At 49.2% G+C, this 15,718-nt stretch overlaps 1 protein-coding gene across 2 annotated transcripts in view; it reads left to right on the top strand.

Moving 5' to 3' along the window:
* Positions 1-8,841: 8,841 nt before the first annotated feature.
* LOC309637967 (uncharacterized protein) overlaps positions 8,842-15,718 on the top strand; it is an 88,867-nt gene continuing 81,990 nt past the window's right edge. For both annotated transcript variants that reach the window (XM_082413424.1, XM_082413423.1), the window contains exon 1: positions 8,842-10,091. In XM_082413424.1, the coding sequence (XP_082269550.1) occupies positions 10,024-10,091 (68 nt within the window). In that variant the 5' untranslated portion in view covers positions 8,842-10,023. The remainder of the gene's footprint in view (positions 10,092-15,718) is intronic.

Raw genomic sequence — 15,718 nt, 5'->3', positions numbered from 1 at the left:
TGGCACAGCCTGCTCCTTGTTGACAGAGGGCACGGGGCAGAGGGGCTAGTCTGGGGGACGCTTGGTCAGGCAAGGGAAGAGCCAGGGGACACATGTCCACTTTGGGGGTTCAGAAGTGGTGGGCTGGCCTGGCAATTAAATGTATCCATCTAATTAAAAAGGATCCATTCTGTCCAAATTTAATTCAATTCCTTTGCATATGGGGCATCTAAAATAGAAATGTTAGGACAGAACAACAACCGAAAAAAAAGCGAGGAAATATCCCCCCGGAGGTTGGGACAACTGCAGCAGCCGTGGCTGGACTCACCAGCCACTTGCCCGATGCCTCTGCCTTGCCCTGGGCAGCTGTGTTCTGTCTTCTGCAAACCACATCTCCCAGGCTCCCTTGCCGCTGCCTGGCGTCCAGCTGGGTTCAGCCAAGAGGCGCCAACGAGGAGATATCAGAGGGCTGGAGGGAGGGAAAAGCCAGGTGTCCCCTCCGCCTGGCTCTGAGCCGGTTGGGGCCCTGACAGCGGTCCTCCTGTGGGACGGTCCCCTCCCTGGTCTCGGCTCCTCCAAGCTGCCCAGAGTTTGGGTGCTGACAATGTTCTCTTTCCAAACCTGGGCGTGTGGGGACGTCCAGCTGTGACTGCTGTCCGGGTTTGGCTTTTCAGCTCTTCCAGCATCTCTGTAACCACTTCCCCGTGTAACATTTTCTCCATGAAACTCCCTGGCAGGGCGCTGTTTTCCTAACTGGTAAACAGACAGAGCTTCTGAGGTGCCTGTGACCCAGGGATGCCACGGGGACACCTGTGGGCGAGCATCCCCGTGCAGGGCACCTGGGGTTCGAGCCTCACACGGGGCCACGTGTGGTAAGAAGAAACCCAGAAATGAAGCTGAAATTGCCAGTTGGTGCATAGAAATGATCCAAATACCCTAATCTGCCAGAAAGGCCCTTCCTTTAACTTAAAAAAGCAAAAAAAAAAAAAAAAAAAAACTGAAAAGATGAAAAGAGAAACTTGGGTGTCAAGTATTAAGGAAAGAGGTGGATATTCTTATTTCCTCTTTCTATTTGCCTTCTTAGACTTTGAGGAGGAGCCCTGGGCAGAGGAAATGACTTCCTTCGAAGGGAAGCCGGGGCCCCTCATCCGTTCTCTGTCAGGACTGGGTGCTGCCGGGGGACACTCATGGCTTAGGCCGAGCGTCTTGCCGTGACTCCCTGGGGTGTGTCACGCCAGGCCCCGGCTCTGGGCAGCCTGCATTTACATCATGAGGGCCCCAGCCTGGTCCATGTCAGGCTCGAGCCCAGCACCTGCTCCGCCACCGCCCAAACCAGCCCTCCCAAAGGGCACTCCGCGGTCAGCTGGGCAAGCGGGGCCCTGCGGGGTGGGGGGACCCTCCCTGACCACAGCCCTTTGACTCATGCATTATTCAGACGGCCCTGAACCAGCGCTGCCTGTCGCCTGCACAGCTCACGGGAAGGTTCAGCTCCAGCAGCCCAGCGTCCAAAGGGCAATGTGATGCGAGAAATTTTTCTTTTAACTTTATTTTTAATTGTAGTAAAAGACACATAATATAAAATTTACCATCTTAACCGTTTTTTAAAAATTTATTTATTTTTTATTTATTTATTTTTGGCTGCGTTGGGTCTTCGTTGCTGCCTGCACGCTTTCTCTAGTTGCAGCGAGCGGGGCTACTCTTCGTTTTGGTGCGTGGGCTTCTCATTGCAGTGGCTTCTCTTGTTGCGGAGCACGGGCTCTAGGTGCGAGGGCTCAGTAGTTGTGGTACGTGGACTCAGTAGTTGTGCCTCACGGGCTCTAGAGCGCAGGCTCGGTAGTTGCGGTGCATGGGCTTAGTTGCTCCGCGGCATGTGGGATCTTCCCGGACCAGGGCTCGAACCCATGTCCCCTGCATTGGCAGGCGGATTCTTAACCACTGCGCCACCAGGGAAGTCCCATCTTAACCATTTGAAGTGTACAGTTCACTGGCATTAAGTACATTCACATTGTGGTGCAACCATCACCATAGTTCCTCTCAAGAACTTTTTCGTCTTCCCAAACTGAACTTCTGTCCCCATTACATACTCCCCCTCCCCCTCCCTCGGCCCCTGGTAACGACCATTCTACTTTCTGCCTCTCTGAATTTGACTGTTCTAGGGCCCTCATATAAGTGGAACCATGCAGTGTTTGTCCTTGATAACTGGCTTATTTCACTGAGCATAATGTCTTCAAGGTTCATTCATGGTTCAGAATTTCCTTCCTTTTTAAGGCTGAGTAACACTCCATCATATGTATATGCCACGTTTTGTTTACCCATTCATCCACTGACGGGCACTTGGGTTGTTCCCACCTTTTGAATAACACTGCTGTGAACATGGGGGTACAAGTATTTGTTTGAGACCCTGCTTTCAATTCCTTTGGGTAAGGGGCCCAGAAGCAGAATTGCTGTATCCTATGTTCTATTTTTAATTGTTTGAGGAACTGGCATATAGTTTCCCATAGCCACATCATTTTACATTCCCACCAATAGAGCACGAGGGTTCCCTTTTCTCCACATCCTCGCCAACAGTTGTTTTCTGTTTTTTTGTTTTTTTTTAATAAAAGTCATCCTAATGGATGTAAAGTGCCTTTTCATGTCTTAATTTAATGTTTTAAAATGTATTCGGTATGTGGAATAAACATTTTAATATACGTAAGAGGGAGCGCAGTGCAGTATCAATCTTCCTCTGCCCAGACCCCAGTTCCCCGTTTCCAGAGGCAACCCCTGTTTCCATCCTCAAGGATGCTTCTCAAGATGGTCCATGCTTAGATAAGCTCATGTGTGCAGACGTCTTTTTAAAATAAAGAAGAGCAGAGAATACACATTATTTTACATGTTGCTTTTTTTTAAACTGAACATGCCATTTTGGGGGACTTCCCTGGCGGTCCAGTGGTTAAGACTCCGAGCTTCCACAGCAGGGGGTGCAGGTTCGATCCCTGGTCGGGGAAATAAGATCCTGCATGCTGAGCGGCCAAAAAAAACAAAACAAAACAACAACAACAAAAACATGCCGTTTTCCACTTAATATAACTTCCCGTAACTGTATCTATAGGTGACAAGAGATTTAAATCTGTATAAGACACTGAAACTATAGAGTCTTCATCCTTCCAACCTCCTACAGAAGGTTTGCACTTAGGAAGGGTCATCCACGCCCAGCGGGGACTGGAGCAGCCCTCTGTCATCAAAGACATTACTGCTTCTGCAGAGAAACAGGAGTAAATTACACCAAGTGAGATAAAGCTTCTAAATTGCCGGGCATTGGTCACTGTTAAATTTTGCCACCAAATGAGTTTAGAAAGCTTTCAGTTTTCAGAGCTTTTTGGACCTCAGAATTGCAGATAAGAAATTACAGACTTTAATATTTAGAGATACAAGATCCTGGACTGGAGCTTTTCTCATTTTATTTTTTAAAATTTTTGTTTGGCTGCACCACGCGGCATGCAGGATCTTAGTTCCCTGACCAGGGATTGAACCCATGGCCCCTGAGCGGAAGCGCAGAGTCCTAACCACTGGACCTCCAGGGAAGTCCTCTCATCTTATTTTTGATAGTCCCAATAACCTCATGAGATAGAAATTTTACAGGTAGGGAAACTGCGGCTCAGAGACTGAAAGTAATTTGCCCAAGTGAGTGCCTGAGCTAGGACTTGACCCAGGTCTGCCTGATTCCTGAGCCTGGGCTCTTCCTGCTGTGCCCCAGGTGACCCCGTGCCATTTGTCTGGGGTAATTATCAGCAGCGCCCCTTTACTCTCAAGATAACTGGGTCTTTGGAATTTATATTATGTGGTCACGTCAACCACGCCACACTATGCCTTGGTGACTGGGCCTTCTCAGCAGCTGAGACCTGGCCTTCAGTTCCCATAGATGTCGTTGGAGGGTAAGACGGCCCCTACCCTTTGCTCCGTTCAGCCAGCCCCTCACGGCTTATTCAGAGGGGGTGCACGGGGTGGGTGGGGGGATGGATGGGGGGGCGCGGATGCCTCTTCCATGAAGTCTTCCCTGAATTCCACGACCTCAGAGGGTCTCATGGTCCAGGCTGCACTGCTTACCTCTTAACTTCATGGGATTATTTATTCTCTCTAATTTATTTTTAAAAATCGTGATAAAATACACATAACATAAAATTTACCGTTTTAAGCATTTTTAAGTGTACGGGTCAGTGGCCTTCAGTACATTCCTGTTGTTGTGCAACCACTATCCATCTCCAGAACTTTTTCGTTGTCCCAAACTGAACCTCTGTCCCCATGAAACACAAACTCCCCATTCCCCCCGCAGCCCCGAGCACCCACCCCCCTACTTTCCTTCTCTATGGATTTGACTACTCTAGGGCCCTCATATCAGTGGAATCTCGCAGTATTTATCCTTCTGTCACTTAGGTCACTCAGCATGATGTCCTCAGGTTTCCTCCAGGGTGTGGCCTGTGTCAGGATTTCCTTCCTTTCTCAGCTGTTCCCTCTGGTTGGGTTTCATGTTGATGTTTGGAGACTGAGGGCACCCCTGTGGTCTTTTGGGTCTCACACGATGTGACCGTGTGTTTGACTGCTCAGTCAGTATTAAGGAGCAGGTTAGACGTATTTTAGGGCTTGTAGCTGCCCCGGGCATCCGTGGCCTGGTCTCTTGTGGCATTAGTGATCTCAGCCACACCTACACTTTAGGTTTTGGTGTCGATTAATAATTGACTCATTGCACTTAATTAAAAAGCAGATGTTACGTACTGCGTCCCGTAAGTTCAGCAGCTGCATCACCCTTCAGCCAGAGGTGTGTGTGAGTGTGTGTGGATGTGAGAGTGAGTGAGGTAGGTGTGAGTGCGTGAGAAGGCTGGGGGACCACTTTGCAGAGACGGGCTAGAAAGGGAACGCGGGTCACCCCTCTTCCCTGTTTTTCTGCCTTAAGAGAAGCATTGGCTCAGGGAAGTTACGGACAACCGGATTCTAGGTTTGAGACCCTAACTGGGCATCTAAATGGAAAGAAGAAAAGGTCTTGAGTTTCTCTCTCCCACTTTTTAGGCGAAGGTGTGTTCTTTTCGAAGGAGACAGGAAGGAAGGTGCTGAATTTGGGTCCGTGAGGCGTTTGCTGGTTTAGGAGCAGGAGAGTCCTCGTTGCATCACGACTGCTGCTGACCCGGCTCTCCCGGGGGGCAGGCACTGGCCTCTGTGCCTGCAGCAAACGTCAAGGATGGGGTGTTCACCATCCTGCTCTAATGCTATGGAAATGGAGGCCCCAGAGAGGTTGCTGAGGTGCACGTGGTCACACAGCTGATTCACATAGAGGGGGCTGGTCTTGTGGGTAGGCTTTGCTTAGGACCCCCGCACGCTCTAAGCCTGGGAGGCATCGTGGTGTGTTTGGGTCAGACTGCATCTGGATGTCAGAGTGGCTGTGAAGCTTCTGCTCCGGGGGAGCCCAGGCCCCCCGTCTCATCCCTCTGTCTTCAGACAGCTGCCGGGTTCTGTCTCCCACTCTCTGAGGCCTACTCTTCTCTCCCACCCCGTTGGGCTCACCCAGCAGGGGGGCACCCGTCCCCACCCTGCAGGGGCCCAGTCTTGTGTGGTCTCATGAGGAGGGGCTGGCGTTTGCTCCGAGGTCGGCCTGGAGTCCTAGCTGGGCCTGGTGGCCCTGAAGCCACCCCGGCCCCGCACGGTGCCAGAGCGGGTCCTGACACCCGCCTGACGCTGCTGCAGCATCTCAGAGGCCCTCAGCCGCGGTCAACAGCACGAGCACTGCCTGTTCCGGAAGCTTCCCCTGCGTGAACGGGAAGTGCATGATGGGGGTGGGGGAGGGAAAGGGGGGTGGCAGCCGTCCAGGGTCTCCATCCGGGCACAGTTCTCTGCTTGTTACCTGAGCTCCTGTGAGCTGACAAACAATGGGAAACAATGGGAAGCATGAAAGTTTGAACAAGCAGAACAAACAAAACCCAGACTAGGGCACTGCATCCTGCAAGACCACTGCCTAAAGGGTGCCTGGGGTCCCTGGAGACGGGCTGCAATCGAGCTCTTGGTGGGTATGCTTTTAGGGCCTTTATCCATCACCCCGAAGCAGCCAGAGCTGGCGGCACGAGTTAGAAGTAGAGGGGTCTAATCTGCTGTGTGTGTGTGTGGGGGGGGGCAGTGTTATGTAAGTGCCAGCCTTTCCTAAGGTGTTGGGAAGAAGCCCTATCTGCCCAGATCTGCTCCCAGCCTTCCCGGGAGCCCCCCAGGCTGGATGGTGCAGGAGGCCTCTGGCCGGCAGGCCTGGGGCTTGTGTGCACACCACGCAGCCCTGGGCTCGCTGGGCGGGTGAGAGAGGAGGGGGAGGAGGGGGAGGCCCCGGGGGAACGGGGCTGGTGGGTGGGATGGGTTTACAATGGGCCCCAGTCTGTCGCCCCGAGGGCGGGGCGCGGCCCGACCTCTTCGTTGAGAATCTGGGCTCCTCGTGAACTCTGTACAGCAGCAAGTGGGCCCAGGACAAGCAGAGTCCGGTTTCACTCCTTCAGCTGATAGACTGCGAGCTCTGCGGTGCACACTTGCCTTTGAACCACTCGCAGACTCGCCGAGTGTGGGCAGTGGAAGGTCGCAGGTCACGAGCCTGGGGCCAGGCCGTCGTGGCACCCGCTCGAGGACCCGCCCGGCTGCCGGCACCCCACCCGCTGGGGCCGGTCCCTGGCCAGGCTCTGGGTGACATGAAAGGCCGCCCTCTGTGTGCGGAGCCGTGGGCGGGCCGCGCCCCTGGCACAAAGCCTCCTGTGAGCATTTGCATCACGGTCTTAGCGACTGCCACGTCAGCATGTGACCTTTAAAACTTGCGGGGAACAGGAGCTGCTTGTGGGGCATGTGCTGGGGAGGAGCGCCCGTCCCTGCTGCCCGCCGGCGGGAGGCGTCGAGCGGAGCCCGACTGGCTCAGTCCCTCGGCATCTGGTTTTGCTGCATCTTATTGTTATTCTTTTTTACCGCAGTTGTCTTGCGCGCAGCTGTTGGGGGATTCGGCACCTGTCCGACTCCGTGAAGACCCCAGATCCGTGCCCTGCTTCTCCTTCTCACTCTCTCACCTCCCGGGGCCCTGTGTTTTGGCGGCCGCCCATCACACACATGCACCCTGGCATTCTCTGGTTCTCAGTGGGGCTCGCTGAGCTTTATCCGCTTGGGGAGGATCCCACGGAAGGGAAGACACCGGCGTCGTGGAGGGGAACCCGGCAGAGGAGGGTGGAGGGGGCCCCGCGGGGCCGCGAAGGGAGGCGTTTCTGAGGAGGAAAGGCCAGGGTGCCTTGCAGTCGCTCTAAGGCAGGTGGAGGGATCCCTGCGTTCAGGCCCCAGACACTCTTAGGGACGCCCTGTCTCCCTCGGTCCAGTTTTGGCTGCCCTGCCCTGCACAGCTTCTCACTCTCTCTTGGGCTATTTCAAATTGGAATCAGGTAGTTGCAGAGATTCTCCTGGGTCGCCCTCGACTCAGGGCCGTGGGCCCCGATGGTTTCAGCCCCCTGGTGCCCGAGCGCCCACAGCGGGGCTGGCCTATCCGCCACCAAAGCCTGCCCACCACCTGCTCTGCTGGCTCTGCCATCTCTCTCCAGGACCCCGAGTTCTGGAGTCGTAAACTATGGCCCACAGGCCAGATCTGGAGGCCGACTATTTTGTAAATAGAGTTTTATTGGAAAGCATGCACGCCTTCATCTGCGTGCTCTCTGGCGGCCTTCTTGCTACACCGGCTGAGTTGCATATGCCCCCGGTGTTTACCGTCTGGTCTTTCACGGAGCACGTCGGCTACCCCTGCCCTAATTCACCGCGATCCTCTTTCAGGGATGACTGAACCATCATCGTTCCCCCTGCTGTCCTGTCTCCTGTCTGGCTCCCCTCCTGTCCGTGCTCCACGCTCTGGCCTTTCTACCCTTGATTTAGCCAGGAGGCCGAGGGGCCACGCGCTCCGGCCTCTCTAAAGTAGGGATTGGGTGATGCTACTTCGCCATTCGTTTCACTGGCTCCTGGTGCCGGCTGGGTGGCTCCTCAGCCCCTTCTCCGGGTTTGCGGCTTCTCCGCGTGCCTCCAGCCCTCCTCCTCCCGTGGTCCCACGGCGCCACATCCACTGCGCAGAGCTGCCAAGCGCCCTGTTCCCAAGGCGCCGGGTCTCCGTCCCCTGGAGTTGTTCCTGTGCTGTTTCTTCTTCCTGGAACGGCCTTCCTCTCCGCTCCTTACGTGGCCTGCTCTGCCTCATCCTACAGCTTTCAGAAAAGCCTCTTGACCTCCCAAGGCTGGGTTAGGAGGCTTTCCTATGTGCTTCCATGGCACCCCGAATTCTTCCTTTACAGCGGCCGTCCCCAACGTTTTCAGCACCGGGGACGGGTTTTGTGGAAGACAATTTTTCCATGGCGGGGGGGCTGGTTCAGGCGGTAACGCGAGCGAGGGGGAGCCGCAGGTGAAGCTCTGCTCGCTCGCCCGCCGCTCACCTCCTGCCGTGCGGCCCGGGTCCTAACAGGCCGCGGCCCGGGGGCCGGGGACCCCTGCTGTACAGGATATATCATGTTCTATTGAAATTGCATATTCATTCATTCTAACAGTCACTGATCTAAGAGCTCTGATACCAAAGGAAAAATCCATAGCTCCCTGCTGCTCTCAGAGGCTTAATTGCTAGTGGGGGAAATAGAAATGAAATGAGATTAAAAATTAGGATAGTGAATGTTGGAGAAGAGGATAAGGAGAAAAAATAAATCGGGAAGGAGGAATGAAATTCGCTGGGAGTGCGACACCCTGAGACAGGGTGGCCAGAGAAAGCCTCCCTGAGAAGGTGATTTTTGAGTAAAGGTTTGAAGGAGGGGAGGGAGGGAGGGAGCCATGTAGAAATCTGGCGAAGAGCATTCTAGACAAAGGAAAGAGAAATGCAAAGGCGGGAAGGCAGGAGCACGCCCATCTGGGGTGTTAGAAAAGGAGGCCAGGGTGGCTGGAGGGGAGAGAATGGGTGTGGGGAAATGTGGGCTGGGCAGGGTTCTGGGGGCCAGGGAAGGGCCATGGGCGCCCCTCGGAGGGCTGAGCAGAGGATGGCGTGACCTGACGCAGTTTCAGAGAGTCGCCCCGGCTGTGATGTTACTCCCCACCAGACAGACAGCTCGTAGGGTCTTGTTGACCTTTTTTCTCGGATAGCCTCTGGCTTGTAGAAGACCTCAGTATATGTTTTACAAATGAATGAGGAACGAATGAATGCATGAGTGAATGCTATCTCCCACCGGCTCCTGGCTCTGGAGGGCTCTGGAAGTCTCCTCACTGCTGAAGGAAGGTTCTGGTAGCAGGTGCTGCCAGCGGCCAAGTCCCCGGGGCTCTTAGCTGCCTGCTTGGGCGTCGCTATGGCAGCAACACACATCTAAACCAGTTTTCCTTGTTGCCACAGAAAGGGCTGCTTCATGGATCCGTGTCACCCAGAGGGAGGATTTCAGGGTGTATCACACAGCCTTGGCCTGGGCCCTGCCCTGTGCAACTGCCCTGTGTGTTCTGCTCAGTGTCACTGATGGAGCCCCAGAGTTATTACCAACTGCAGATGCAGGTGGGAGGGATGGATGATTTGTTGATGGACAGACTCAGGATTTAAAACTATCTTTGTAGGTTCAAGCCAAGAGGCCCGACCCGTAGGAGTAGGTAAAAATAGGCAGACGTGGAAGGTTCTACGGCAAAGCCAAAAAATCAACTGTAACAAATGGAATCGGGGATATATAGCTTCAGGATGTGGTGAGTACTCTCTGAATTAAAAGTGTGAAGCAATTGGCAAAAATCCTAAAGCAAGCCGAGAAGCTGTTCCAGAAGTGTATTAATAGATGCCTATTTTCTGAGAGTGGTAATCCTCCTCTGACTGTGTAAGGCCACCCCTAGGACTTCAAGTCCCACCGCGGGTAACACACTGGGAGGTGGTGGAGAGCACAGCGGGTGCTGGGAGGAGAGGAGTCTGGCTGTGGGGACTTGGTGGCTCTCTTCAAAGATCGGAATTATTAAGGCAAGAGGGCTCAGGTTCGAGAGTTATTCTGAATGACCTTAAGGTGTTGAAACGAGGACCACTGGATGTCAGCTAAACAGATGGAAATGTCGTCCAGACATCAGATGGGTTGGCTCAGACCTCTTTTTATGAGGTGAGTGGGGGTGGGAGTGGGGACAGCCAATGGGCATGAAAGCTTAAGCAGCAGATGAGCACTTTTACTTGATAATTTAAAAACCCCGTTCACACTGGGATTCCATGCCTTTATGCTTCTCTGTTACTATGTGAGGTAGAATCTGCCACTTCCTCCTTGATATCCATTTTCACTTCTCCCTTAACAGTGAACCCCAACATTTTTAGCATGTCTTTCCAGAACAAGGGCTACTTTCCCCAACCTTCCTTGGAACTAGGTATGGCCAGGGGGTGCAGTTGTGGATTGTGGCCAATGGAGTAAAAGCAGAAGTACCACGTTCAAATTCTGGGAAGCAGTAGTAAAGAGAGGGGAGGGGTATACTCTTATTTCCCCTTCCTCCTTTATGTAGGCTGGAATGTGGATGTGGTGGCTGGAGCTCAGGAGCCATTTTGGGGCATGAGGTAGAAGCTCTGCATTGATAAGGAGCCTGCATTCCTGATGGCTGTGACCATTACTGCAACCCCATATTGTTACCTTTATTCTTATTTATTTATTTATTTATTTTTGGCTGCATTGGGTCTTAGTTGAGGCACGTGGGATCGTCGTTGTGGCATGTGGGATCTTTTAGTTGCGGCATGCGGGCTTCTTAGTTGCAGCATGTGGACTCTTAGTTGTGGCATGCGGGCTTCTTAGTCGCAGCATGAGAACTCTTAGTTTCGGCATGCATGCGGGATCTAGTTCCCTGACCAGGGATCGAACCTGAGCCCCCTGCATTGGGAGCGCAGAGTCTTACCCACTGGACCACCAGGGAAGTCCACCTTTATTCTTTATTTATGTAAGGGACACACGAAGGAACAGCACTGAAATGAATGACATGGACTCTCCAGTTGGATTGCTTGGCTTCAAATTCCAGCTCCATTAGTTGCTAACTATGTGCCCTTGGACAAGTTTCTTAACCTCTTTGTGCCTCAGTTTCTAAATTTATAGACTGGGAATAATAATAGTAACAACTGTGCAGTTTTTGTTTTTGAAGGGGTTTAACTGAGAGAGCATCTAAAAGCACAGGAGATTGACACACAGTGAATGTTTGACGCATGCTGCCCGTTGTCGTCGGTAGACGGAGTCTACACATTTTTTGCTCATACTTTGCATCTCCATACACTGAGGCAACTACAGAGCTGCGCTAGGTGTGCTTTCCCTTATTTACTTGCTCATTTGATAACTTCCAGTAATGCTCCAGAAAGACAAAAAGAAACAATATAAAAACAGTCAAAATGCAATTTATGCATGCATAGTCAAGATTTTTTCTTAAGACAATCTTCCTTAAGGTTTGGATTGAGGAATTAATTGTTTCTAGAAGAGTGGGTCGTTGGAATTTGCTGTGTGTTCTGAGTCCCTTCACTGCTCTGGTTATTAATGTTTAGACTGTATACAGATACAGATTTCATAGTGATGAGCAGGAATTTGTACCTAGAGAAAGAGTGCACGTCTCTGGTAGGCGTTGTCTTCCCGAGTTTCTTAAGAAACCGAAGTCTAAACATCATCCGTTCATTTATTTATTCATGGGAATTTAAAGGCAAATGAGGGATGCGTGCCCTAAGATGCTCCCAGCTTTGTGCAGAAGGCAGATATGCTTCCTGCAGCTCTCTGGACATGCCTCTTCTTATGTCTGTCTCCCTGGGCTGTGGGTGTCAGAAGGTGAGTAAGAATTTGCCAGGAAGAAAAGGTGGGGCAGCACTTCTGGGAATTTATCCCCCAGAGGCGTCTGCACATGTATGGGAGGATGTGCGAACACAGTTATTCACGGCAGCGTCGTTTGTAATAGCGGAAGTCTGGAACCCACATGTCCGTCTATAGAGGGCTGGGTAATCTACTGACATCCCTGCAGTAAAATAGTATACAGCTGGAAAAAGAAAGGGTTGTCGTCAGTGCTCTGATAGAACAAGGCTTCCAGAATATACTGTTAAGCAAAAAAAAAAAAAAAAAAGCAAAGAGCAGTGAGCGTATATAGTGGGTTACGTTTTGTGTAAGGAAGGTTGGGGGCATATATATCCATATTTCCTTGTATTTGCAGAAAGACTGGCAACATAAACAAGGAACTAATAGAAATGACACCCCCCCCGCCCCCCTACCGGTAGTAAGGCAGAGGACCAGGCCAGGGTGGGAGCCACTCTTCCTGATCATTCTTTATTATTTTGATTTTTGAACCATGTAAATATGTTATCTCCTCCAGTAGCTAAAGTGAAATGTAATAAGAAAAGGGAAGAACATTCTGGGCAGAGAGAACAGCATGTGCAGGGGCCTGGAGGCATGAAGCTGTAAAAACAAGACAACAAAGTCCCCGTAACTTCCATCTGGTGTCCCTCTGGCCGGGCTTCCAGAACTGTTGGCATGTCTCTGTTTGTGATTTCTGGACACCTACTGGAATCTAAGTTCCTTAAAAGCAGGGGACTTTATCAGTCTTGTTCACCACCATACACAAATTAACACTGGTTGCCTGATATTGTGGACTGACTGTCTGAGATCTCGCCCTCTCTCACATGGGTCCCAACATCTTCTGAAGGAAAACCTACTTCTCTTTCCATATCTTGTTCTGCTTCTCAGCAGGGGGCCTATGCTCTTCCTCTTCCTGGACCAGGAGTCATTCCATCTCTCTTCAAGAAAACAAAAAGCTATGGCTGACTGGTCACAGAGAAATGATACATTTAAGCAGAAAACCATCGCTTTGAATAAAGTTGCACGTGAATGTAAATCTACATGCATGCACACATAAGAATGTATATAAGCTTATTTTTACACATATGCACAGGGAACTACACGAAATACACAATAGATACAGCACATTTCACCTGTTAAATAGAAACTACTTGAGTGGTTTTTCTGGAATAGTGGTTTTCAAGAATTTTAACTTGTACACCTCCTGAAGGAATTTTGCAAAAACCGTCCACAACATTTACAACTCAACATCTAAAATTTTCTTATCATAAGTTTAAATAGTTGCCAAGGATGTAATTTTTGGCATATTGTAAAATGTTGACTCTTTAAAGTAAAAATATTACAAGACTTTAAAATATAGGCCAAATGGAATTTAAATGCTATAATGATTTGATACTTGTCACATTTTACGCTATGTTAACACTTCTTGTTAACATTCAGACATTTTTTCATCTTCCTTTTTTCTCCGTGCAGTCCTATTTCTGTTCTACTGCTGCACACATTTTTCTCCTAATGTAATACATTTTTATGCTTGAAAGTCTTTTATTGGTCTCCTAATTATCTCAATCAAATCTATGTGTGTAAATTGCACCTGTATTTTATTTCCCGAGACAAGTTGCTAAATGGTAAAAAAAAAAAAAAAAAAAAGTGTTTTATTTTCTTTGTGGATTGAATTAGCACCAAAATAGATAGTAGAGAATTTGTCAAAATAAGATGTATCAGCTTTCTCTTGCCTCAAGAATACTTCACTACAAGCTATCACAGCCCCCCAATAAGCATTCTTTTAGCTCAGGAGCCTGTGGGTTGACTGAGTGGTTCTTTAGGTCTAGAAGGGCTGCCTGATTTGTCTGGGCTGGTGTACAAGCCAGCAGCCAGCACCTGGTCAGCTGGGATGTCTGGTGTCTGCCGCATGTGCTTTCTCAGTCTCCAGTGGGCTCGCCTGGGCTTCTTCATGGGGTAGTTGGGCAGGGTTCCAAGAGTGTGGGTGTGACCAAACAAAGCTTCTTGTGTCCAGCTTCAGAACTGACTCATTCTCACTTCTGCCACATTCCACTGGCCAAAGCAAGTTATAAGGCCAGTCCAGGCTCAGGGATGGGGAAAGAGACAGACTCACACAGTCACATCACAAGGGCAATATTTTGTTAGATTTATACTAAGTTTTTCATTTTGGGGTACTAATATAAATGGTGTTATGTTTTTAATTTCAAATTCCACTTGTTTATTGCTGGTATATAGAAAAAGAATTGGCTTTTATATATTAACTTTTTATCCTACAACCTTGTTATAATCACTTATTAGTTCCAGGAGGTTTTTTATTTTTTCTTTTTTGTCAGTTCTGTCAGATTTTCTACATAGATGACCGTGTTTTCTGGGAACAAACACAGTTTTATGTCTTCTTTCCCAATCTAGATACCTTTTATTTCCTTTTCTTGTCTTATTGCATTAGCTAGAACTTTCAGTACAACGTTGAAGAGGAGTGGTGAGAGGGACATCCTTGCCTTGTTCCTGGTCCTAGTGGGAAAGCTTCTAGTTTCTCACCATTAATTATGATGTTAGCTGTAGGCTTTCTGTAGATATTCTTTATCAAGTTGAGGATGTTCCCTTCTACTCCCAGTTTACTGAGTTTTTCTTATTATGAATGGGTGTTGGATTTTGTCAAATGATTTTCTGTATCTATTGATATGATTGTGTGATTTTTTTCTTTTTCAGTCTGTTGATGATTGCATTAAGTGATTTTTGAATGTTGAACCAACCTTGCATCCTTGGGATGAATCCCATTTGGTTGGGTGTATAATTCTTTTTATGCATTGTTAGATTCAATTTGCTAATATTTTGTTGAGGATTTTTGTATCTATATTTATATGAGATATTGGTCTGTAGTTTGCTTGTAACGCCTTTTCTGGTTTTGGTATTAGGGTAATGCTGACCTATTAGAATGAGTTAGAAAGTATTTCCTCTCCTGGAATAAGATTTTAATGATAAAATTGATAAAAATAGGTTTTAAACTATGTTATTCAACAACACACCAAATCTGAAAGAAATCACATGAAACTTCCATCCCAGGGCTTTAGCTAAGGTGTCTTGAAAATTTTAGAAATTGTTTAAAACATTCCTGTTACAGTTAAAATGACCAGCATATGACTAAAATTATAAAACTCCAATAGCTACATGGTTTAGCTATTTGAATGTGCTTTTCTTCTCAGCTAATGACACCTCCTAGGGATGAATTTTAGGAATAGCGGCAAAGAATTTCTTATATTTAAAAATGTGAGGAAGAAAAGTATTTTTTAGCATTAAAAATTCTTACAGATATTCTCCTTGATTTGCGCCTATAGGACTAACCTAAGAATGGTGATTTTTCTCTTTCTCCCTCCCCCCACTTCCTCCTTCTCCCTTTCTTTGACAGAGGTGAGAAAGTGGAAGAGGTGACTTCGTTGATGAAAAGTTGTTTTTATTCCAGTTCCCCACCCCCGGCCATCTAACTGAATTCAGACATCCCAACACAGGCCAAGTACCTGGTTTGAATAATGGGCTTTCCCTTAACAAGCAAATAAGCAAAGGTATAAACCAGGGAAAACCCAAAAGCCCTATGAGTCAACAGGGCCGTTATTATTCATCAGAGGAGGCTCTCCTTTGGTTGGCTGCCCTGGAGTTCTCCCATCACAGGATAGTGAGCCACGGGAAGATGCATGAGGGCTGAGGGGGAAGCCTTTCTTTCATAAAGTGGGAGAAAGGCTTTTGCAAACTCCAACACCTTCTCACTGCAACCGCTTTAGGAAAGTGCACATGTGGAGAATGAAAATCTAGAACATGATTCCCTTAAGACTATCCAAGAGGTACCCCCTGGAAAGTTTTCACATTCCCCAAAGTTAGGGGGTGCCTAGTAAGTTAGGGGATCTTCCAGTTGTCGTAGTAAACAGGGCCTGTGCAGA

The sequence above is a fragment of the Balaenoptera physalus genome (assembly GCF_965194825.1).
Source record: "Balaenoptera physalus genome assembly, chromosome: 11".
NCBI classification, from domain to species: Eukaryota; Metazoa; Chordata; class Mammalia; order Artiodactyla; family Balaenopteridae; genus Balaenoptera; species Balaenoptera physalus.
The sequence above is the reverse complement of the archived record's forward strand: the minus strand, read 5'-3'. Positions and strand labels throughout refer to the sequence as shown.